The following is a 15,626-nucleotide window of genomic DNA, read 5'->3' on the forward strand; positions in this document are numbered from 1 at the left end:
TGCCATCTCTTGGTCTAGTCTCTCTATCTAGTATGTATCTAGTTTAGACTAGTAAGATACCTGGGCTTAGTCCTTTACTCCATATCTGCGCAAGGTATGTTTTCCCCCCCTGTCAACTAATTGAATCTTCCGTGACACTTGCTCCCCCTCCCCCTTCGATGCACAAGCACAAAGTTCAGCTCGGTCCTTGAGCCCAGGGTTTGTTTTCCTCCCATGCTGACAGCTGAATGCTCATCAAAGAAGATCTACATTGGTTCGGTCGAGGCTTCTCAGGCGCTGAATGCTGATCCTATTCTCCCCACACAGCGACATCTCTCGTCCATGCAATTATTCCTTGCCGCACATATCCTGCAACTTCTGATCCGTCCCTGACGACGTTGCGTAACAGTCCCCTCTCCTTCTCGAATCGAATTTCTATCCAGCAAACATATCTCGCTCCTTGTCATGCAGAAGAGATACCGTGACCTGGAATGAAACCTTGAATATTCTGTGCGGTCATGCTTGAGCGCCTCCCTCACCTTCAAATTTCGGACCGTCAATTCTAGTACAACACGCGCGACATTGCCAACTGCTGCCCCGATTTGTCTATACAACCACCCTAGGAGAGAATCAATGCCCGGTAGAGAGTGAGGCTCAACCCTGCGTGTACCATGGGATCTCGAGGCTTGTCTTAAGACGTCAATACAAGGATCCAGTTACACAGCAAGGACATAACCGCTGCGTGATTCCGTGCGAATCGGTAGTGTGCTGCCCTCTCTCCTTCCCACCGCGCGACATCCTATCGGCACATATTCATACAGTGGCAACGCGGATTCATTCATCATGGACAGTCAACGGCAGCAAGCATACATACCCGGCCCCCCGCCTTCAGCGACACAACCATCTCAGCCTCATATGATCCCTCTACCACCACCGCCACCCAGACATCCGCAAGCGCAACCTCAGGTCATGCCACCTCCGCCTCCAGGGCCGCCTCCAGGAGCTGGATATGGCACTTCGAAGCTGGCAAATCCTCAATTGCAGCATCAAAACAATATGGGTTGGCAACATAACTGGGCGAGGCAAGCGCTGCCTCAAGGCTTTCTTCCACCTCCACCACCTCCTCCCATGGTTCCAGCTAACCAAACGTTCGGTCGCCAACCGACTCTGTCCGTCCCCCCTAGCGATGGCCAGCCGATAACGTCTGCAACATATGTGCCCGGCGGCAATACGTTCGGTCCAGGCGTTGGGATCCCATCGTTGTTTGATGCTCACCCTCGCTCTGCATACGAGACCTACAGTACTATGGCGGCAACCGATAGACAAAGAGCTGCAGTCAATCAGTTATATGACAATCCAGGAGAAGTCCCGGCGTACAAGAGGGACGGGAATATTCCGCCTACCCCCTCGACTCGCACATTGCCCACGCCCTTGACTTCACATGCCAATGTTCAAGACACCGTCGCTCCTGCCGTCCCTGCCTCAACTGTTCAGAACCCCCAAGCCCAAACAAGCCACGCAGCTGAATTGACCAAATCCCCAAGTCATCGCCATAACAATAACAACACCCTACTTGGAGGCATGTCAGCGAGCGAGGCTGCTCTGCAGTGGCCACTTGATCGAGTACTGTTGTGGCTCGCGAAAAATGGCTTCTCTAAAGACTGGCAGGAGACCTTCAAAACTCTACAAATTGAGGGAGCCGATTTCCTTGATATCGGCCATGGAGCAAATGGTCGAGGCAATCTTAACAAAATGCATAACGAAGTCTATCCTCAACTCAGCAAGGATTGCGAAGCTAGTGGCACAGGATGGGATCCGGTACGCGAGCGGGAAGAAGGAAAACGTATGCGTAGATTAATTCGGCAAATTCATGATGATGGAAGCCACGAGGCTGCAGCTCCCATTTCAAAACGACGAGAATCGCAAGCTCCCTCCGAGGGCCATCCGGAGGCCTCACCCAAGATACCTCATGAGCCTCAATCTGCCGGTCCCAACACCGGAACGGTTGAGAATAGCCCTAACCTCAAAGCACCCCAATTAGCTCAGCCTCATCGAAATAGCATGCAGATGCGTTCTGTCACTTTACCCATCCCAAATACTTACGATAATGGATTAACGGATTTTGGCTTGAATGACAGCACAGGATTTCGATCAGATTATTCTCGAACAGTACTGGCTGGTCTCGGCGTTGACCATCGAAGGCAAAGCCCGTCAATGTCCAGTGACAACGGCAACTTTCCAGTACCATTTCGACCATATGAGGACAGCCCTAAAAGTGGGAGCCCAGCGACGCAGCACGCCACGCTGCACCAAGGCTTATCTTCATCGTCGGCAGGTGACTTGAGCGTGAAGTATGAACATTCTCGTGGTAATAGTTCCGATTCGGCAATGGGTCGGCGATATTACGAATCGCGCAAGGCGCAGGAGACTGTCCGTCCATCGCCACAAGAGACATATAACCGTCAATGGTCAGGCGAGAATTCTTCGTCATATTCGAAGGAGCATAAGGGACTCTTCAACTTCTTGAAAAAGCGAACAAAAGCCGGGGACTCCAACCATCCGTCACCTGAAGAACAGTACCTAGAGTCCCCGACAAGTCCGGTGCACCAACGCCAGAACGGTCCACATCTTCCATACGCCAAACCGAATTTCAATGCCAGTGATATGTCCCTGGGTGAGCGTCCATCGTCCGCCTCAATGTCAGACCAGGAACGGCTCGCTACACGAGGCAAGCCAGTACAGAAAGGGAAGAAATGGATATTCGTGACTCTGGACGGGTGGAATTATCGTTTAGTCGATATCACTGACATGGATTCTGTGGAAACACTGCGTGCGGCTATCTGCAATTATCTCGGAATCTCCGACTGGACTGGAGCGCAGATTTTCCTAACTGAGCCAGGCCAAACTGAACATGAGGAGCCGCTGAGCGATACCATGCTTGCTCTTTGTCGACGCACCAAATCCGACTCTATCGGTACCTTGAAACTGTTCGTGCGGGGGACACACTTCCAGCCAGCCCCAAACAGCTCTGCCACCTTCGCAGGCTTGGGGGTGTCCCTTCCGGAAAAGCATGCCGCATCGCCCACTCACCATGTACACCGTAAACCCCTGGATGACGAAGCACTAAGTAGGATTTCACCTAATGCACAGAACATACCTGCCTCGCCGCAATTAGTCACTCGTCAACCGCAGCTCAAGCCTTCTGTGGCGAACCTGTCAACCCGTGATCTCTCGCAAACTACGGGAACATCTCCCATTGAGGGTGATTCGAATGTCGGAATCACACCTGATTTGGATAAAGCCGACCTTTTGGCTCGCCATGAGGAACACAAACGCGAAGTCGAACGGAAGCAGAAGGCCTATCTCAGCTCCAAAGGACCCCCGCAACCGAGAAATGACACCTATGGAGAAACTGGCTATAGACGTGCCGGCGTCATTGATTTTGACGAACGCCGAATTTCTCCTTACGAAGACAAGAAGCCAGACACACTGGTTCCTCTTCGTAAACCTCCTTCGGCACCACAGGAGTCTTACACACTTACCAGGATCAACTCGTTGAGAAAGAAAGACGAAAGGCCAAGGGCCCCGCCAGCTGTGCAAACTCATGGTCTTGGAGCAATGTTGGCTAGCGTTGGCAGAATGACGAGTGCAATAGGTACACCAGCACCTTCAGTGCCAACGCCAACCAGCGCGGTCAATAAACCCCCTGGCTTTGGAGGTTTCAGTCAAACCCCACAAGGTATTTCATTTTTAGCTTTTTTTCCCTACGCACGATACATACTTTGATCCATTTGGCTGACCAAACATACCAGGTGACTCGAAGGGCGCACCTCAATCTTCCCCAGAAAAGGAAAGCCATGGCACTCCTGTTGTCCCTACCGAGCAATTCTCGGCGAAGAGCAGTGCCTCCGAAACTCCCAGGCCAGCGCTACAATCCCGCAAATCCTACGGGCCTGAATTCGATTTTGAAGAGACGGAAGTCTCTTTCCAACGATCACCCGTGCTCCAAGCTGAATCTGACGAAGATTCAGACGACGGTCTTTTTGCTATACCACTGGCAAATAAGAATCCTACTGCCAAGGTCAAGGCGCCCGACACGGTGCCTCCAGGGATACAGAAAAAGTATGAGAAGCCAGCTCTCACCCTCAATACCGAAACAAGGCATCAAAAGGGGCTTTCCGTGAGTTTCAGGTCACCGAGTGCCACTCGGGAAACTTTTGCCGACGCCGGTGTCGACTTGAGTAACCGGAATGAACCTTCCTTCGCCATGGCCATGTCACCTGAAGATGAGAGGCCCCCGCGAAGAGATTCTTTTGCCCGAGGCGATGTTTGGGCAAGCAGACCTCCGGTCGAAGGAGTTATCGATAATCTGGACGACTTCTTCCCCGATATCGACCTTGACGCGCCCTATCTTGATGGACAAGGCGCTTCTCCACCTGCATCCCCGGCAAATAAGATTGCAGCCGACAATGAATTGAATCGAAAGGAAAGCCAACCTAACTTGTCTTATTCGGGAGGAAAGGTTACCGACGCCGGAAATATTCTGGGCTCTGGCGAGCCAACATTGAAGGCACAAGGCGGTGATATCGTGGCTCGTCGCAACATTAACCGATCCGGAGGACTCACTCGAGGGAAGTCAATCCGAGAGGTCGCCAGGGGTGCCAACCAAGCGAGCAGGACTCGCAGTATCCATACTGGGAACCAAAAGTCTGGTGTGCTTCGCCGCACGAGTACCAAAATGTTCGGTGCGAAGATTATGCAGATCAGGCCAAAGCCTGGCAGTCGTCTCAGCCAACTTGACCCAATCCCTCAAAACAACACTTCATCAGGCGTTCCGCAGAGACAGCCAACTTTCCGTATCATTCGCGGTCAGTTGATCGGCAAGGGAACGTATGGTCGGGTCTACCTGGGAATGAATGCCGATACCGGTGAGGTCTTAGCGGTCAAGCAGGTGGAGATCAATCCGCGACTTGCAGGATCAGATACGGACCGGATTAAGGAAATGGTCGCTGCATTGGACCAGGAAATCGATACGATGCAGCACCTTGAACACCCGAATATCGTGCAATATCTTGGATGTGAGCGGGGCGAGTTCTCCATTTCCATCTACCTCGAGTACATCTCTGGAGGTTCCATCGGTAGCTGCCTGCGAAAACATGGCAAGTTCGAGGAGAGTGTCGTCAAGTCCTTGACTCGTCAAACACTGAGCGGATTGTCATACCTTCATGACCAAGGCATCTTGCACCGCGATTTAAAAGCGGACAACATCCTCCTTGATGTTGACGGTACCTGCAAGATCTCTGACTTTGGTATTTCTAAAAAAACGGATAACATTTACGGAAATGACTCGTCGAACTCCATGCAAGGGTCGGTGTTCTGGATGGCGCCGGAAGTCATCCAGTCTCAAGGACAGGGCTACAGCGCCAAAGTCGATATCTGGTCACTGGGTTGTGTGGTACTCGAGATGTTCGCCGGCCGCCGGCCCTGGAGCAAAGAGGAGGCGATCGGTGCCATCTTCAAACTCGGAAGCCTGAGCCAGGCACCCCCTATCCCGGACGACGTCTCGCTGAACATCAGTCCCGCAGCGCTGGCGTTCATGTATGACTGCTTCACAGTGTAAGTAGCCTCGTTTGCTCGCTTGGCCTCTGATAGTACTAACAGTAGTGTTCTAGGGACTCCGCCGAACGCCCGACAGCTCAGACTCTTTTGACCCGCCATCCCTTCTGCGAAGAAGACCCCAAGTACAACTTTCTCGACACCGAACTTTATGCCAAGATTCGCCATGTCCTTTAGACAAAACCAACACCCGCCGTACATATCCCAAAACTGTTCTCTTCCTGCCAATTTCAGAACGTGTGTACATAGTTGTTCGTATTTCAGCGATGCTCTGATTTCCTGCTGCATCATACCCCCTCTCCGAGTTGTGTTTGGCCTATCTTTCTGTGTGTGCTTTTTTTTATGCGCCAGAGATCCTCGGACTGCCATTGGAGTACTCTGGTGATTATTGAGAAGTGGACAATATAACACGGGACATCATGCAGTCCCTTCCGCTTATTGATACATGAGTGTAATCTCGAAATTCTGGCGGGCTGGCCAAAAATTAAAATTATTCCGGTATATGTACGGGAATCCACGCTCTATCCTATATACAATGGGTTGCGGCGCGCTCTGAGGCGATGAAAAACGAGCGCTCCCCTTACAAACTCCCGCTTCGACTCGGACTTCTGCTTGACATCTCGTCGTCCTCGTGCTCGGGAATACCGACCCGGAAGATATTCTCGCACCACTCCGCGAACGTCTCCACGTCCCACACCGCATCCTCGCGTCCCTTGCCCCTCTTCGAGACCGGCTGCCCCTTACTCTTCTCCGACGACGTATACCGCTCGAAAAAGTCCTCGTAGATCTGGATGACGCGATCCTGCACCGCGCCGACGAGCGTCTCCTTCATGCGGGGATCGTCGAGGTAATCGCCGAGGATGCGCCGGAGGTCGGGGACCTCCTTCTCGATGGTGCGGCAGGTGGGGTGGATGAGTTCGCCCTGCTGCAGGTTGCGTTTGTCGACGAACTTGGCGGGCAGTGAGGCGGTCATTTTGGCGGCGAACTCGCTGATGAAGTCGTTGATGACGGTGCGTAGGCGGCCGTCGAGCTCGACCTTGGCATCGAGCATGTTCTCGACGACGCGCGGGATAAGGCCGTGGCCGACGAGGCGCATGAGGTTGCGCGGGTTGAAGAGTCCGCCTCGCTCGCGGAGCTCCCAGAAGGTATTGGTCATGGCGGAGAAATCGAGTGAGACTTCCGGTGCGACGTATTCGATGTCGAAGGCGACAATTTGTTGCTTGAGGATGAGCAGGTGGCTCATGAGGAACAGGCTCCCATCTGCGGGTGACTTGGTGGTTGTGATCTGCATGCTCGCTTGGTGGAGGGAGAGGGTCGTTTGGTGGACGATTTGATGGGCTAGGTCGTCGAACACGGTCGACTGGAGGAGGTATTGTCAGCTTAGGCATGGTATCAGCGAGCTGAGATGGGGTGTCCTACATTCACGAGCCGGTATATCCTGCTAAGAAGCCAGATGGCTTTGCGGAGTGTGGGATACCATCCAGTCAGAGCGGCTTGTGATTCGGAATCCCACTTGGAATCGTGTTCTAAACCGGACTCAGAGTCATCCTCCGGCTGCTTAGATGCCTTTGCCAAGCTCAATGAGGCTTCAACTGGCGCGACCTTTCTGCCTGAGATCTGGTTCTCTGTGACCGTGATCGAAACCCCTTTGTTGCGTGCAGGGTAATCAAGGTCTTCCGGTCGAGGCTTGAAACGTTCAATCTCGTCGCGCAGAAATGCTTGCGCACGGAAGACCAAGCGAGTTTGAACATCTTCCAGAACAGGCTGTATCAGTAAGGAGAAATCCAATTGGTTAGTGTCAGGCTGTTCAACCTCCTCATCCTGATCAAGGAGATAACGCGTCTGCAAAAGCGTGCAGAGTTGACAGAGGTTGATGATCTTGTCCTCATGGATGATTCGGGGTTGCAAATGGTCATACAGGGGCTCACAGACCGTCTCGAGGAAATCATACAATCCTCCTTGGCCGTGGAACCATTCTCCCCATAGCTCAAACTCATCCAAGCACACGCCGCGAACGTAGCTGATGCTCGCGCGAGCAAAAGCAACCAAGTCCTTCGAGGTACTGGGAGCCTGTGCGATATCGTAGAGCTTTTTGCGCACTAGCGGTACAATCAATTTACCTCGCGTGGCTGAAAAGTTCGCGTGAAGTTCGTTCAGGAGGCTTTGATATTCGGCTTCATTGCCTTGCTCAGGATCTAGTGGTGGCACAGCTCTTTTCTGTATCTCGAGGCCGATTTGTTTCAGTTCAGGCGCACCAACCCGGAATTTAGCATATAACAGAGCAGACATGGTCGTGTCATTCTGTTGTTGATCTGCAACTTTTTTTGAGACGCTATTGTATGTATCTCGAAGCGCAGAGACAAAGTGCCCTCGAATCAATGTCAGAGCCCGTGTCATCAGTAGCCTGTACCTAGATCGATATACGCTAGCTTCTTTTTGTTCGGGCTATAGAGGGAAATTAGCAATCGCGCGAGTTCCAGTAGGAAATAATACTGACATGAGTCTCCATATAGTCCAGGCACTCGTCAAGCCGCCTGAGCATGTCTGAGAAATCCTGCCCCCGAACAGTATTCCCAGCGCCAGGGGCGTTGAGCCTCCGGGAGGCAGGGTCCAGGAAGTCATAGTATTCGAGGTTCTCTTGTATGTCTGCAGCTAGTTCCGTATCGCGATTCTGAGCAGACAGCAGCCCTTCACACTGTTTCTGGAAGTTAGAAGTCTGAGCTTCCACGGCCTTGAAGGATTCGGATAAGCTGGCTAGGAGGTCGAGAGTGGAGGATGTATCCGATAAAAGCGAATCCAGGTGCGATTTTGACATTTGAAGCTCTTGAAGACAGGATCTAGTAACAGGCGAGTGTTAGCACCTCGAAATTGAGGTCACCAAGCGATCTGATTCGGGCTGCCTTTCCACATACTGATACTCATCATAGCTGCTCTCGAGAAGACCGTCTTCCACTTCATTATACCATTGGATGAAATCAAGCTCATTTTTAATATCGGTGATAGACTCTATGCCCTCGGATACTGCTTCAACAACCTCTATGTTCTGAACCTTGAATTCTTTGGGTGGACCTGACGGCGCAGTCTGCCGTCGTGCTCGCTGTCCCGCAGCTGAACGAGGCATTGTGGGATTGAGCTCTGCGCCCTGCAATCAAGCACGCAGACTGAAATTGTCTGCGTCTGGAGAAGAAATGAGGTCAAAGGCAATCCATGAGCCAAGGAAGCCGAAAACAAAGAACCGGATGATTGAGCTTGTCGCTCTCAGAGACAAGACCATCCTCCGTGGCCGTTTCAATGCGGTATTCTGCCGCGTCAGACCGCTTACGGTCATTGACGCAACGGAGCTTCTAGAGCTGTATTATTATTGTCCAGAACCTTCCAGCTTCAAATAAGAAGTCAAACTTCGCAGGGTCCGGACTTGGCTATGCTGAGTTCTTATTGATAGCTTTTGGAACACCATGTCGATGAACAGGCTGCGGCAGCCCGTGGCGAACTTCGTCACACTTTCGTCTCGTCTTCCTAGGACCAGCCGATTAGTCGTGAGACCATGGAGAAGATCTTATGCTAGTAGCAATAACGAGGCGTCAGGACCATCCAGTTCTTCTTCAAGCTGGCTCCGCAACGCACTAGGCTTGGGTGGTACGGCCACCGCCGCCTTTCTGGCCTATACGTATGTAACGGCCGGAGGGGATCTTGAAAGTGCCATTGAAGCGAAGACCAAGACCACAAAGATCCCTGGGGACTTGGACTCGCAATATGTGCATGAAAGGAGAAGTTTGAAAAGCCCCGGTGTCTTTCTATGGGGCACAAACGCTTATCGCGTCGTTGATCCCAATTCAAAAGAGACAGTGATCAAGGCCCCTCGAAGCTTTGCTTATTTCGACGGTGAGGTGCTTCGAGACCTTAAACTTGGAGAGAAGTCCGGTGCGGCAATCACCGAGAAGGGTGATCTAGTGCAATGGGGCAAAGGATACTCGGACACCGATTTCAAACCTACTAGGACTTTGATTGGCAAGGACTTAACCTCAGTGTGCATGTCGAATGATCGCATACTCGCATTGGCATCAAACGGGAGTGTGTACTCTCTGCCTATCGCAAAAAATGATCAAGAATCTGGTCGGAAGCCCAAGGAAAGTTCTTGGCTACCTTTCCAATCCTTCGCCGCTGGTGTAAGCTACCGATTGCTCGAACCCGCCTTAAAGCTTGGTGAAAAGGTCACTGCAATTAGCGGTGGACTACAACATGCTCTTCTCCTTACCAGCTCTGGTCGAGTTTTCTCTGTCGCTTCTTCGACCGAGAGTTACCCCTCGTTTGGTCAACTGGGTGTACCAGGATTGACTTGGTCGACCCGACCTCAAGGCTCGGTTGATGCCTGTCATGAGGTAAAAGCGCTGGGCAACTCTAAGATCACTCAGATTGCCACCGGTGATTACCATTCTCTGGCTCTCAGCAAGGACGGTACCGTTTACGCGTTTGGTGACAACTCTTTTGGACAACTGGGCTCTGAATTCGACCCTGCTTCTCCATTTAATGACACCCCAACCCCTGTTCCGCTGAAGACCCTATATCCCGGCAATATATGGCTGCCCAAAGTGACTACGATTGCAGCAGGCGGCGCCAATAGCTTCTTCACCGTAGATGCTCAGCGGATCCTGGGTCCCGGCGAGGACCGTTTTGCTGTACGTGATTTGGGTCGAATCACAGCTGACACCTGGACTTGTGGAAGAGGCATCTGGGGTGCTCTTGGAAACGGCAGGTGGACCCATCTGCAGGACGTGCCCACCAAGGTGAAGACTTTGAGTGGTTTGTTCGAGTACAACGAACGTACCAAGGCACTCTCCCCTATTCGCTTACGCGAGATTTCAGTCGGCACGACGCACGCCTCGGCAGTCCTAGACAACACAGCCCACGTTGAGGCATCCGCCACAAGTTCCCTGGAAAAGCGTGACGACTGGGGCTATGATGCATTGTTCTGGGGTGGAAACGAGAATTTTCAGCTTGGCACAGGCAAGAGAAGCAACATGTCCAGGCCGACACATATCAACGCACCTCCGGAGCCGGGTGCAAAGGATGACAAGCAAGAGGCACGGCTTCAAATCATGCCTCGCCACAAGGCCAAAGTGGGTAGCCGCACTGTGAGCATGGAGCAGCGCATCGAGTGTGGCCGGCATATTTCTGGTATCTACTCAACTGTATGAGTACATTTGTGATCGTCCTCTTCAATCGATGTATTTTAAAATTCCAAAGCCTACAAGCACAAAAGCTACACTAATGTACAATACTTCCATTAATTCCGGGTATAGATTTGTATATGGGAATGCAAACAAGGCAAACAATTCCGCGATAATCAAAAGACGCACGGACCAACACCTTATCGTAAAATTTCCTGAACAGAAAAGAAGACAAAACTTCGATAGTAGTACCAACTGCACATTTCTAAAGTCAATCCATTATTCACCTTCGCCATGCCTCGCGAGAAGCAAAAGCGAGGTCGCCGGGCAGAAGATAAGTCCAAGAAGGACGCGGCCAAACGGAAACGCGATGAAGATCCTGAAGATCTAACGGCGAAGAGACTGAAACCTGCGACGGAGGCTGAAGTCGACCCCAACAACGAAATCACAGAAGGGGCGGATTATATTCCCTTCGAGGAGAATAGAGAAGATGGGCCTCCTAGCGACATGCCCTTCTATGGTCTTCTGGATAGCGAAGAACAAGAATACTTTTCAAGAGCCAACGAGGTGCTGGAATCGAATCAGTTTCAGGATGCGGAGGAGCGGAGGATATTCATCGACAGTGTCTACCGGGAGGCGAATGGCAAAGAGTTGAAGGTTGCTTGCAGTCAGTCATGCTCGCGGTTGATGGAGAAGTTGATTTCGCTATCCGACATGCGCCAGATCCGGAGACTATTCAACAAATTTATCGGGAACTTCCTCCATCTTGTACAACATCGGTTTGCGAGTCATTGTTGCGAGACATTATTTATGAATGCGGCGCCCGGAGTGACACAGAAGACTCCCAAAGCGAAGGAACATAACATGGAAGAGGGGGAGGATGACGAGCCGGAGCCCGAATTGTCATTGGCCGAAATGTTCATGAAAGTCGTTGAGGAGCTAGAAGGGAACTGGGGATACCTATTGACGGAGCGGTTCGCATCGCATACGATTAGAGTCTTGCTACTCGTGCTTGCTGGGGAGCCGGTTGATCTTTCATCAACTGATTCGGTCGTCGCGAGTCGCAAGAAGGAGAGGTTGGGAATCGTGACTTCCGACGCAAAGGAAGAGAAACCCGTCGCAGAGAGGCAGCCGATTCCAGAATCTTTTGAAGCTACATTGAAGAAGATCATGAGGGACATGGTCTCTGGACTCGACAATACCTATCTGAGAGCCCTGGCAACCCACCCTGTTGGAAATCCGGTTCTGCAAGTGCTGGTCTATTTAGAACTGTCGCACTTCGGCAAGTCCAGCGCCAAAGATCCCAATTCGATCATCAGGAGGCTGATTCCAGATGATGAGTTCGATGAGAACTCGGAAGGTGCCACTTTCGTTAGAGGTCTGCTCTACGACCCAGTAGGTTCTCGTCTTCTTGAGACCATCATCCGGTCCATGCCTGGTAAGCTTTTCAAGGGTCTCTACAAGAACGTCATTCGCGATCGCATCGGCTCGCTTGCGCGGAATACGACCGCTGGGTATGTGGTTCTCCGGACGCTCGAGAGACTGGGAAAGGACGATCTACAAAATGCCAAGGAATCTATCACTCCCGAGATTCCGGGTCTTTTGGAGCGATCCCGGCTGGTTGTTCCTAAAGTCCTAATTGAACGCTGCCTCGTGCGCGGGGTGGATACCTCATCGCTTGCGCAGGCTTTGGAGGCTGCATACGACAAGGATCCGGTGCGGAGACTGGAACAGATACTCAAGCTTGATCCTGTGCCCAGTGAAGAAGAGTCGGAGGAGAAGCAGAAGCAGTCGGGTGGTAATCAGACAGCCGCTGCAGAGAAGTTACATAGCTCTCTCCTCGCACAGACAATGCTCACGGCCCCTGGTGCCTTGAGCGGCCTTGTTTACTCGAGCCTGCTAGCTCAAAGTTCGGATTCGCTCCTCAGGATAGCTAAAGACCCCACTGCCTCCCGTGTCATTCAGCAGGCACTCACCGTCTCAACTTCAACTTCGCAGTTTCGTCGACAGTTCACGACCCGTTTCACCGGTCATCTCACAGAACTTGCTCTTGACAACAGTGGATCGCATGTCGTGGATGCGTTATGGCCAGCAACTCAGGATCTAGTCTTCATCAAGGAAAGGATGGCACAGGAGCTGCTCCAGGACGAATTAACTCTTCGGGACTCTTTTGTCGGCCGAGCAGTGTGGAGAAACTGGTCAATGGATCTTTACAAGAGACGCCGAGGAGAATGGAAGGCGAAAGCCAAGGGTATTGACAGTAACAATGAAGGCCAGGGTGAGCGGCCTAAATCCCGGATTGACTTGGCCCGTGCAAAGTTTGCAGCAAAGGCTGCAGAAGAGAGCAAGGCGCCAGTGGCTGCAAAGATATAGATAAAATCTTATCTGTGGTGTTTTATGTGTGTAGGAATTGTGGTGATACAGCATTTGTGCATGTGACTTGTCATTCATCTCGTCGATATCTTCAGCGATCCTGTTAGAATATTGTTTCCTTCACGCAGGGCTTGCCATAACATGAGTGAGCTCTCTTCCTCTAATGCCAATAAAAGCAATTCTCTTTTAATTAGTTGGTTTCGTCCCTCCCGAAGCCATAGATAAGTCCTTCCTTCTTTTCTGCCCCTCCAGCGCCTGCGGGGCAAACCTCACCATGAAGCATTTCTCTTCCCATCCTCCGTCGAAAGGGCAAAGCCTTTCATCGTCTGACCTGTCTCGGCGTCTGCTGCAAAGATCAGAATATTTCATGATCTGAAGACCAACAACAGCCTCGGTCCATGATGTTAGACAATCAGGCTTTGTCGCCATCACTGCGGATCCACCAACCGTTCCGGAAATGGCTCAGTCAAGCTTCAACGTTCTGCTAGAGGAACTGGCCGGCAGACCCATATTCATTCTCCATTGATTCAATATTTTCTGAGATTATCGCATATAGTTCCACGCATAGAATTTTCCTCCTGAAGAATCTCCTCAAAATAGCATCATAGATGTCGGTCACGTCACCACAGAGTCGCGCGGAAGAAGTGCGGAGTGTGAGTCAATAGCCTATTTTCTTTGAGCATTTGATGGTTCCTTTAGAGGCTTTCGAACACTTCGCCAAGTTTTTCTACGTTATACTTCCTTTCAGCATGTCACTAATCCAACTGATTTATAACAGCTTCTCGGCGCAGTCGAAGATCTCCTCATACCTTTCATTCAATCCGCGGATGACATTACTCTTGGTCATGCGCAACTGCAGAACGGCGACGATGGGACAAACGGCGTGAACGGACACAGCAAGAGCGGAACATCTCTAGTTGACTACAAGAAACCGGAAGAGCTTCGGGACATTTTGCAATTATCATTGCCGGAAAAGGGCGCCAGACAAGACGGCCTGATCGAGGTTCTTCGCAAAGTCCTGAAATACTCCGTCAACACATGGCATCAAGGCTTCCTTGACAAATTATATGCGTCAACGAACGCTCCCGGTGTAGCATCCGAGCTCATCTTGGCCGCTCTCAATACGAATGTGCATGTGTACCAAGTCTCACCGGCTTTGACCGTGATCGAAAAGTACACAGGACAGCAACTGGCTGCGTTATTTGGTCTGACGGGACCACGGGCTGGTGGAATCTCAGTACAAGGGGGTTCAGCGTCGAACACTACGTCGATTGTGATTGCGCGTAACAATTTATACCCGGATACGAAGAAAAATGGCAACGGCGATTACAAATTTGTGCTGTTTACTAGTGATCACGGTCACTACAGTATCGAGAAGGCGGCGCAAATGCTGGGTTTAGGAAGTAGCTCAGTGTGGCCGGTCCCTGTGGACAAGCAAGGACGCATGATTCCGGCGGAGCTAGAGAAACTGGTTGAGAAAGCGCTCCAGGAGAAGAGGACTCCATTTTATGTCAACGGGACTGCGGGCACGACGGTAATGGGCTCCTTTGACCCGTTTGACGAGATCGCCGCCATCTGCAAGAAATACAACCTCTGGTTCCACGTGGACGGTTCATGGGGTGGCTCATTCGTTTTCTCCAAACGCCAGAAGCACAAGCTCGCCGGTGCAGAAAAAGCAAACAGCATCGCCATCAATCCCCACAAAATGCTCGGCGTCCCAGTGACATGCTCCTTCCTCCTGGCGGCAGACCTCCGCCAATTCCACCGAGCCAACACCCTCCCGGCGGGCTACCTGTTCCACAACGAAGACACCGAATCACAGCCAGATAGTGATTCTATTTCTGCGGAGAACGAGCTTGGCGTTGATTCCCCGGAGGTCTGGGATCTGGCAGACCTTACTTTGCAGTGCGGACGACGCGCGGATTCGTTCAAGCTCTTCCTGGGCTGGACTTACTACGGCACGGAGGGCTATGAGCAGCAGATCGATACGGCCTGCGATCTCGCCGCGCACCTGGCCACGATCGTATCAAAAAATTCCAACTTCATTCTGGTCAGCGAGAACCCGCCGCCCTGTCTGCAGGTATGCTTCTACTACGCTCCAGGTGGACAGCTCGTCCATCCCCGTGGCATTGTGTCAAACGAGACCGAGCGTGCAAAGGCCAATAGCAAAGTCACGGAACAAGTGACCCACGCTTTAGTGCAAAGGGGCTTCATGGTTGACTTTGCGCCTCCGAGCGGCGATGATAATGCTGTCGGGAACGGCAAGTTCTTCCGCTGCGTGGTCAATGTCCAGACGACGCGTGAAACGGTCGAAGGTCTCGTGCGTGCCATCGAGGAGGTGGGCCCGGCTATTGTTGAGAAACTCAAGGCCGAGGCTGCGTCTTCGGCACCTAAGATCAAGCGGCGGCCTGGCGAGAGGGGCCATGGGCCGGTTGTTCACCATCCTTGATGGGACTACTTGTTATCCATGGCGTAGTGTAACGTTACCAC

At 51.9% G+C, this 15,626-nt stretch overlaps 5 protein-coding genes across 5 annotated transcripts; 4 read left to right on the plus strand and 1 right to left on the minus strand.

Moving 5' to 3' along the window:
* Nucleotides 1-822: 822 nt before the first annotated feature.
* On the plus strand, nucleotides 823-5,772 carry bck1 (putative MAP kinase kinase kinase (Bck1); the record flags this gene model as incomplete). Its single annotated transcript, XM_001271110.1, has 3 exons — nucleotides 823-3,718; nucleotides 3,792-5,595; nucleotides 5,652-5,772. The coding sequence occupies 3 exons, from the start codon at nucleotides 823-825 to the stop codon at nucleotides 5,770-5,772; spliced, it is 4,821 nt and encodes a 1,606-aa protein (XP_001271111.1).
* Nucleotides 5,773-6,175: 403 nt separating this feature from the next.
* ACLA_039010 (Golgi transport complex subunit COG3) lies at nucleotides 6,176-8,716 on the minus strand (the record flags this gene model as incomplete). Its single annotated transcript, XM_001271111.1, has 4 exons — nucleotides 6,176-6,955; nucleotides 7,015-8,040; nucleotides 8,093-8,432; nucleotides 8,508-8,716. The coding sequence occupies 4 exons, from the start codon at nucleotides 8,714-8,716 to the stop codon at nucleotides 6,176-6,178; spliced, it is 2,355 nt and encodes a 784-aa protein (XP_001271112.1).
* A 334-nt stretch (nucleotides 8,717-9,050) lies between these two features.
* On the plus strand, nucleotides 9,051-10,790 carry ACLA_039020 (putative mitochondrial protein Fmp25; the record flags this gene model as incomplete). The annotated part of the gene is made up of 1 exon (XM_001271112.1): nucleotides 9,051-10,790. One exon carries the CDS (start codon nucleotides 9,051-9,053, stop codon nucleotides 10,788-10,790), a length of 1,740 nt encoding a protein of 579 aa, XP_001271113.1.
* A 267-nt stretch (nucleotides 10,791-11,057) lies between these two features.
* On the plus strand, nucleotides 11,058-13,136 carry nop9 (RNA-binding RNA processing protein NOP9; the record flags this gene model as incomplete). The annotated part of the gene is made up of 1 exon (XM_001271113.1): nucleotides 11,058-13,136. The coding sequence occupies one exon, from the start codon at nucleotides 11,058-11,060 to the stop codon at nucleotides 13,134-13,136; it is 2,079 nt and encodes a 692-aa protein (XP_001271114.1).
* Nucleotides 13,137-13,744: 608 nt separating this feature from the next.
* ACLA_039040 (pyridoxal phosphate-dependent decarboxylase family protein) lies at nucleotides 13,745-15,585 on the plus strand (the record flags this gene model as incomplete). The annotated part of the gene is made up of 2 exons (XM_001271114.1): nucleotides 13,745-13,789; nucleotides 13,915-15,585. 2 exons carry the CDS (start codon nucleotides 13,745-13,747, stop codon nucleotides 15,583-15,585), a joined length of 1,716 nt encoding a protein of 571 aa, XP_001271115.1.
* Nucleotides 15,586-15,626: the final 41 nt, after the last annotated feature.

The sequence above is a fragment of the Aspergillus clavatus genome, genomic scaffold, assembly GCF_000002715.2.
Source record: "Aspergillus clavatus NRRL 1 1099423829802 genomic scaffold, whole genome shotgun sequence".
Taxonomy (NCBI): domain Eukaryota; kingdom Fungi; phylum Ascomycota; class Eurotiomycetes; order Eurotiales; family Aspergillaceae; genus Aspergillus; species Aspergillus clavatus.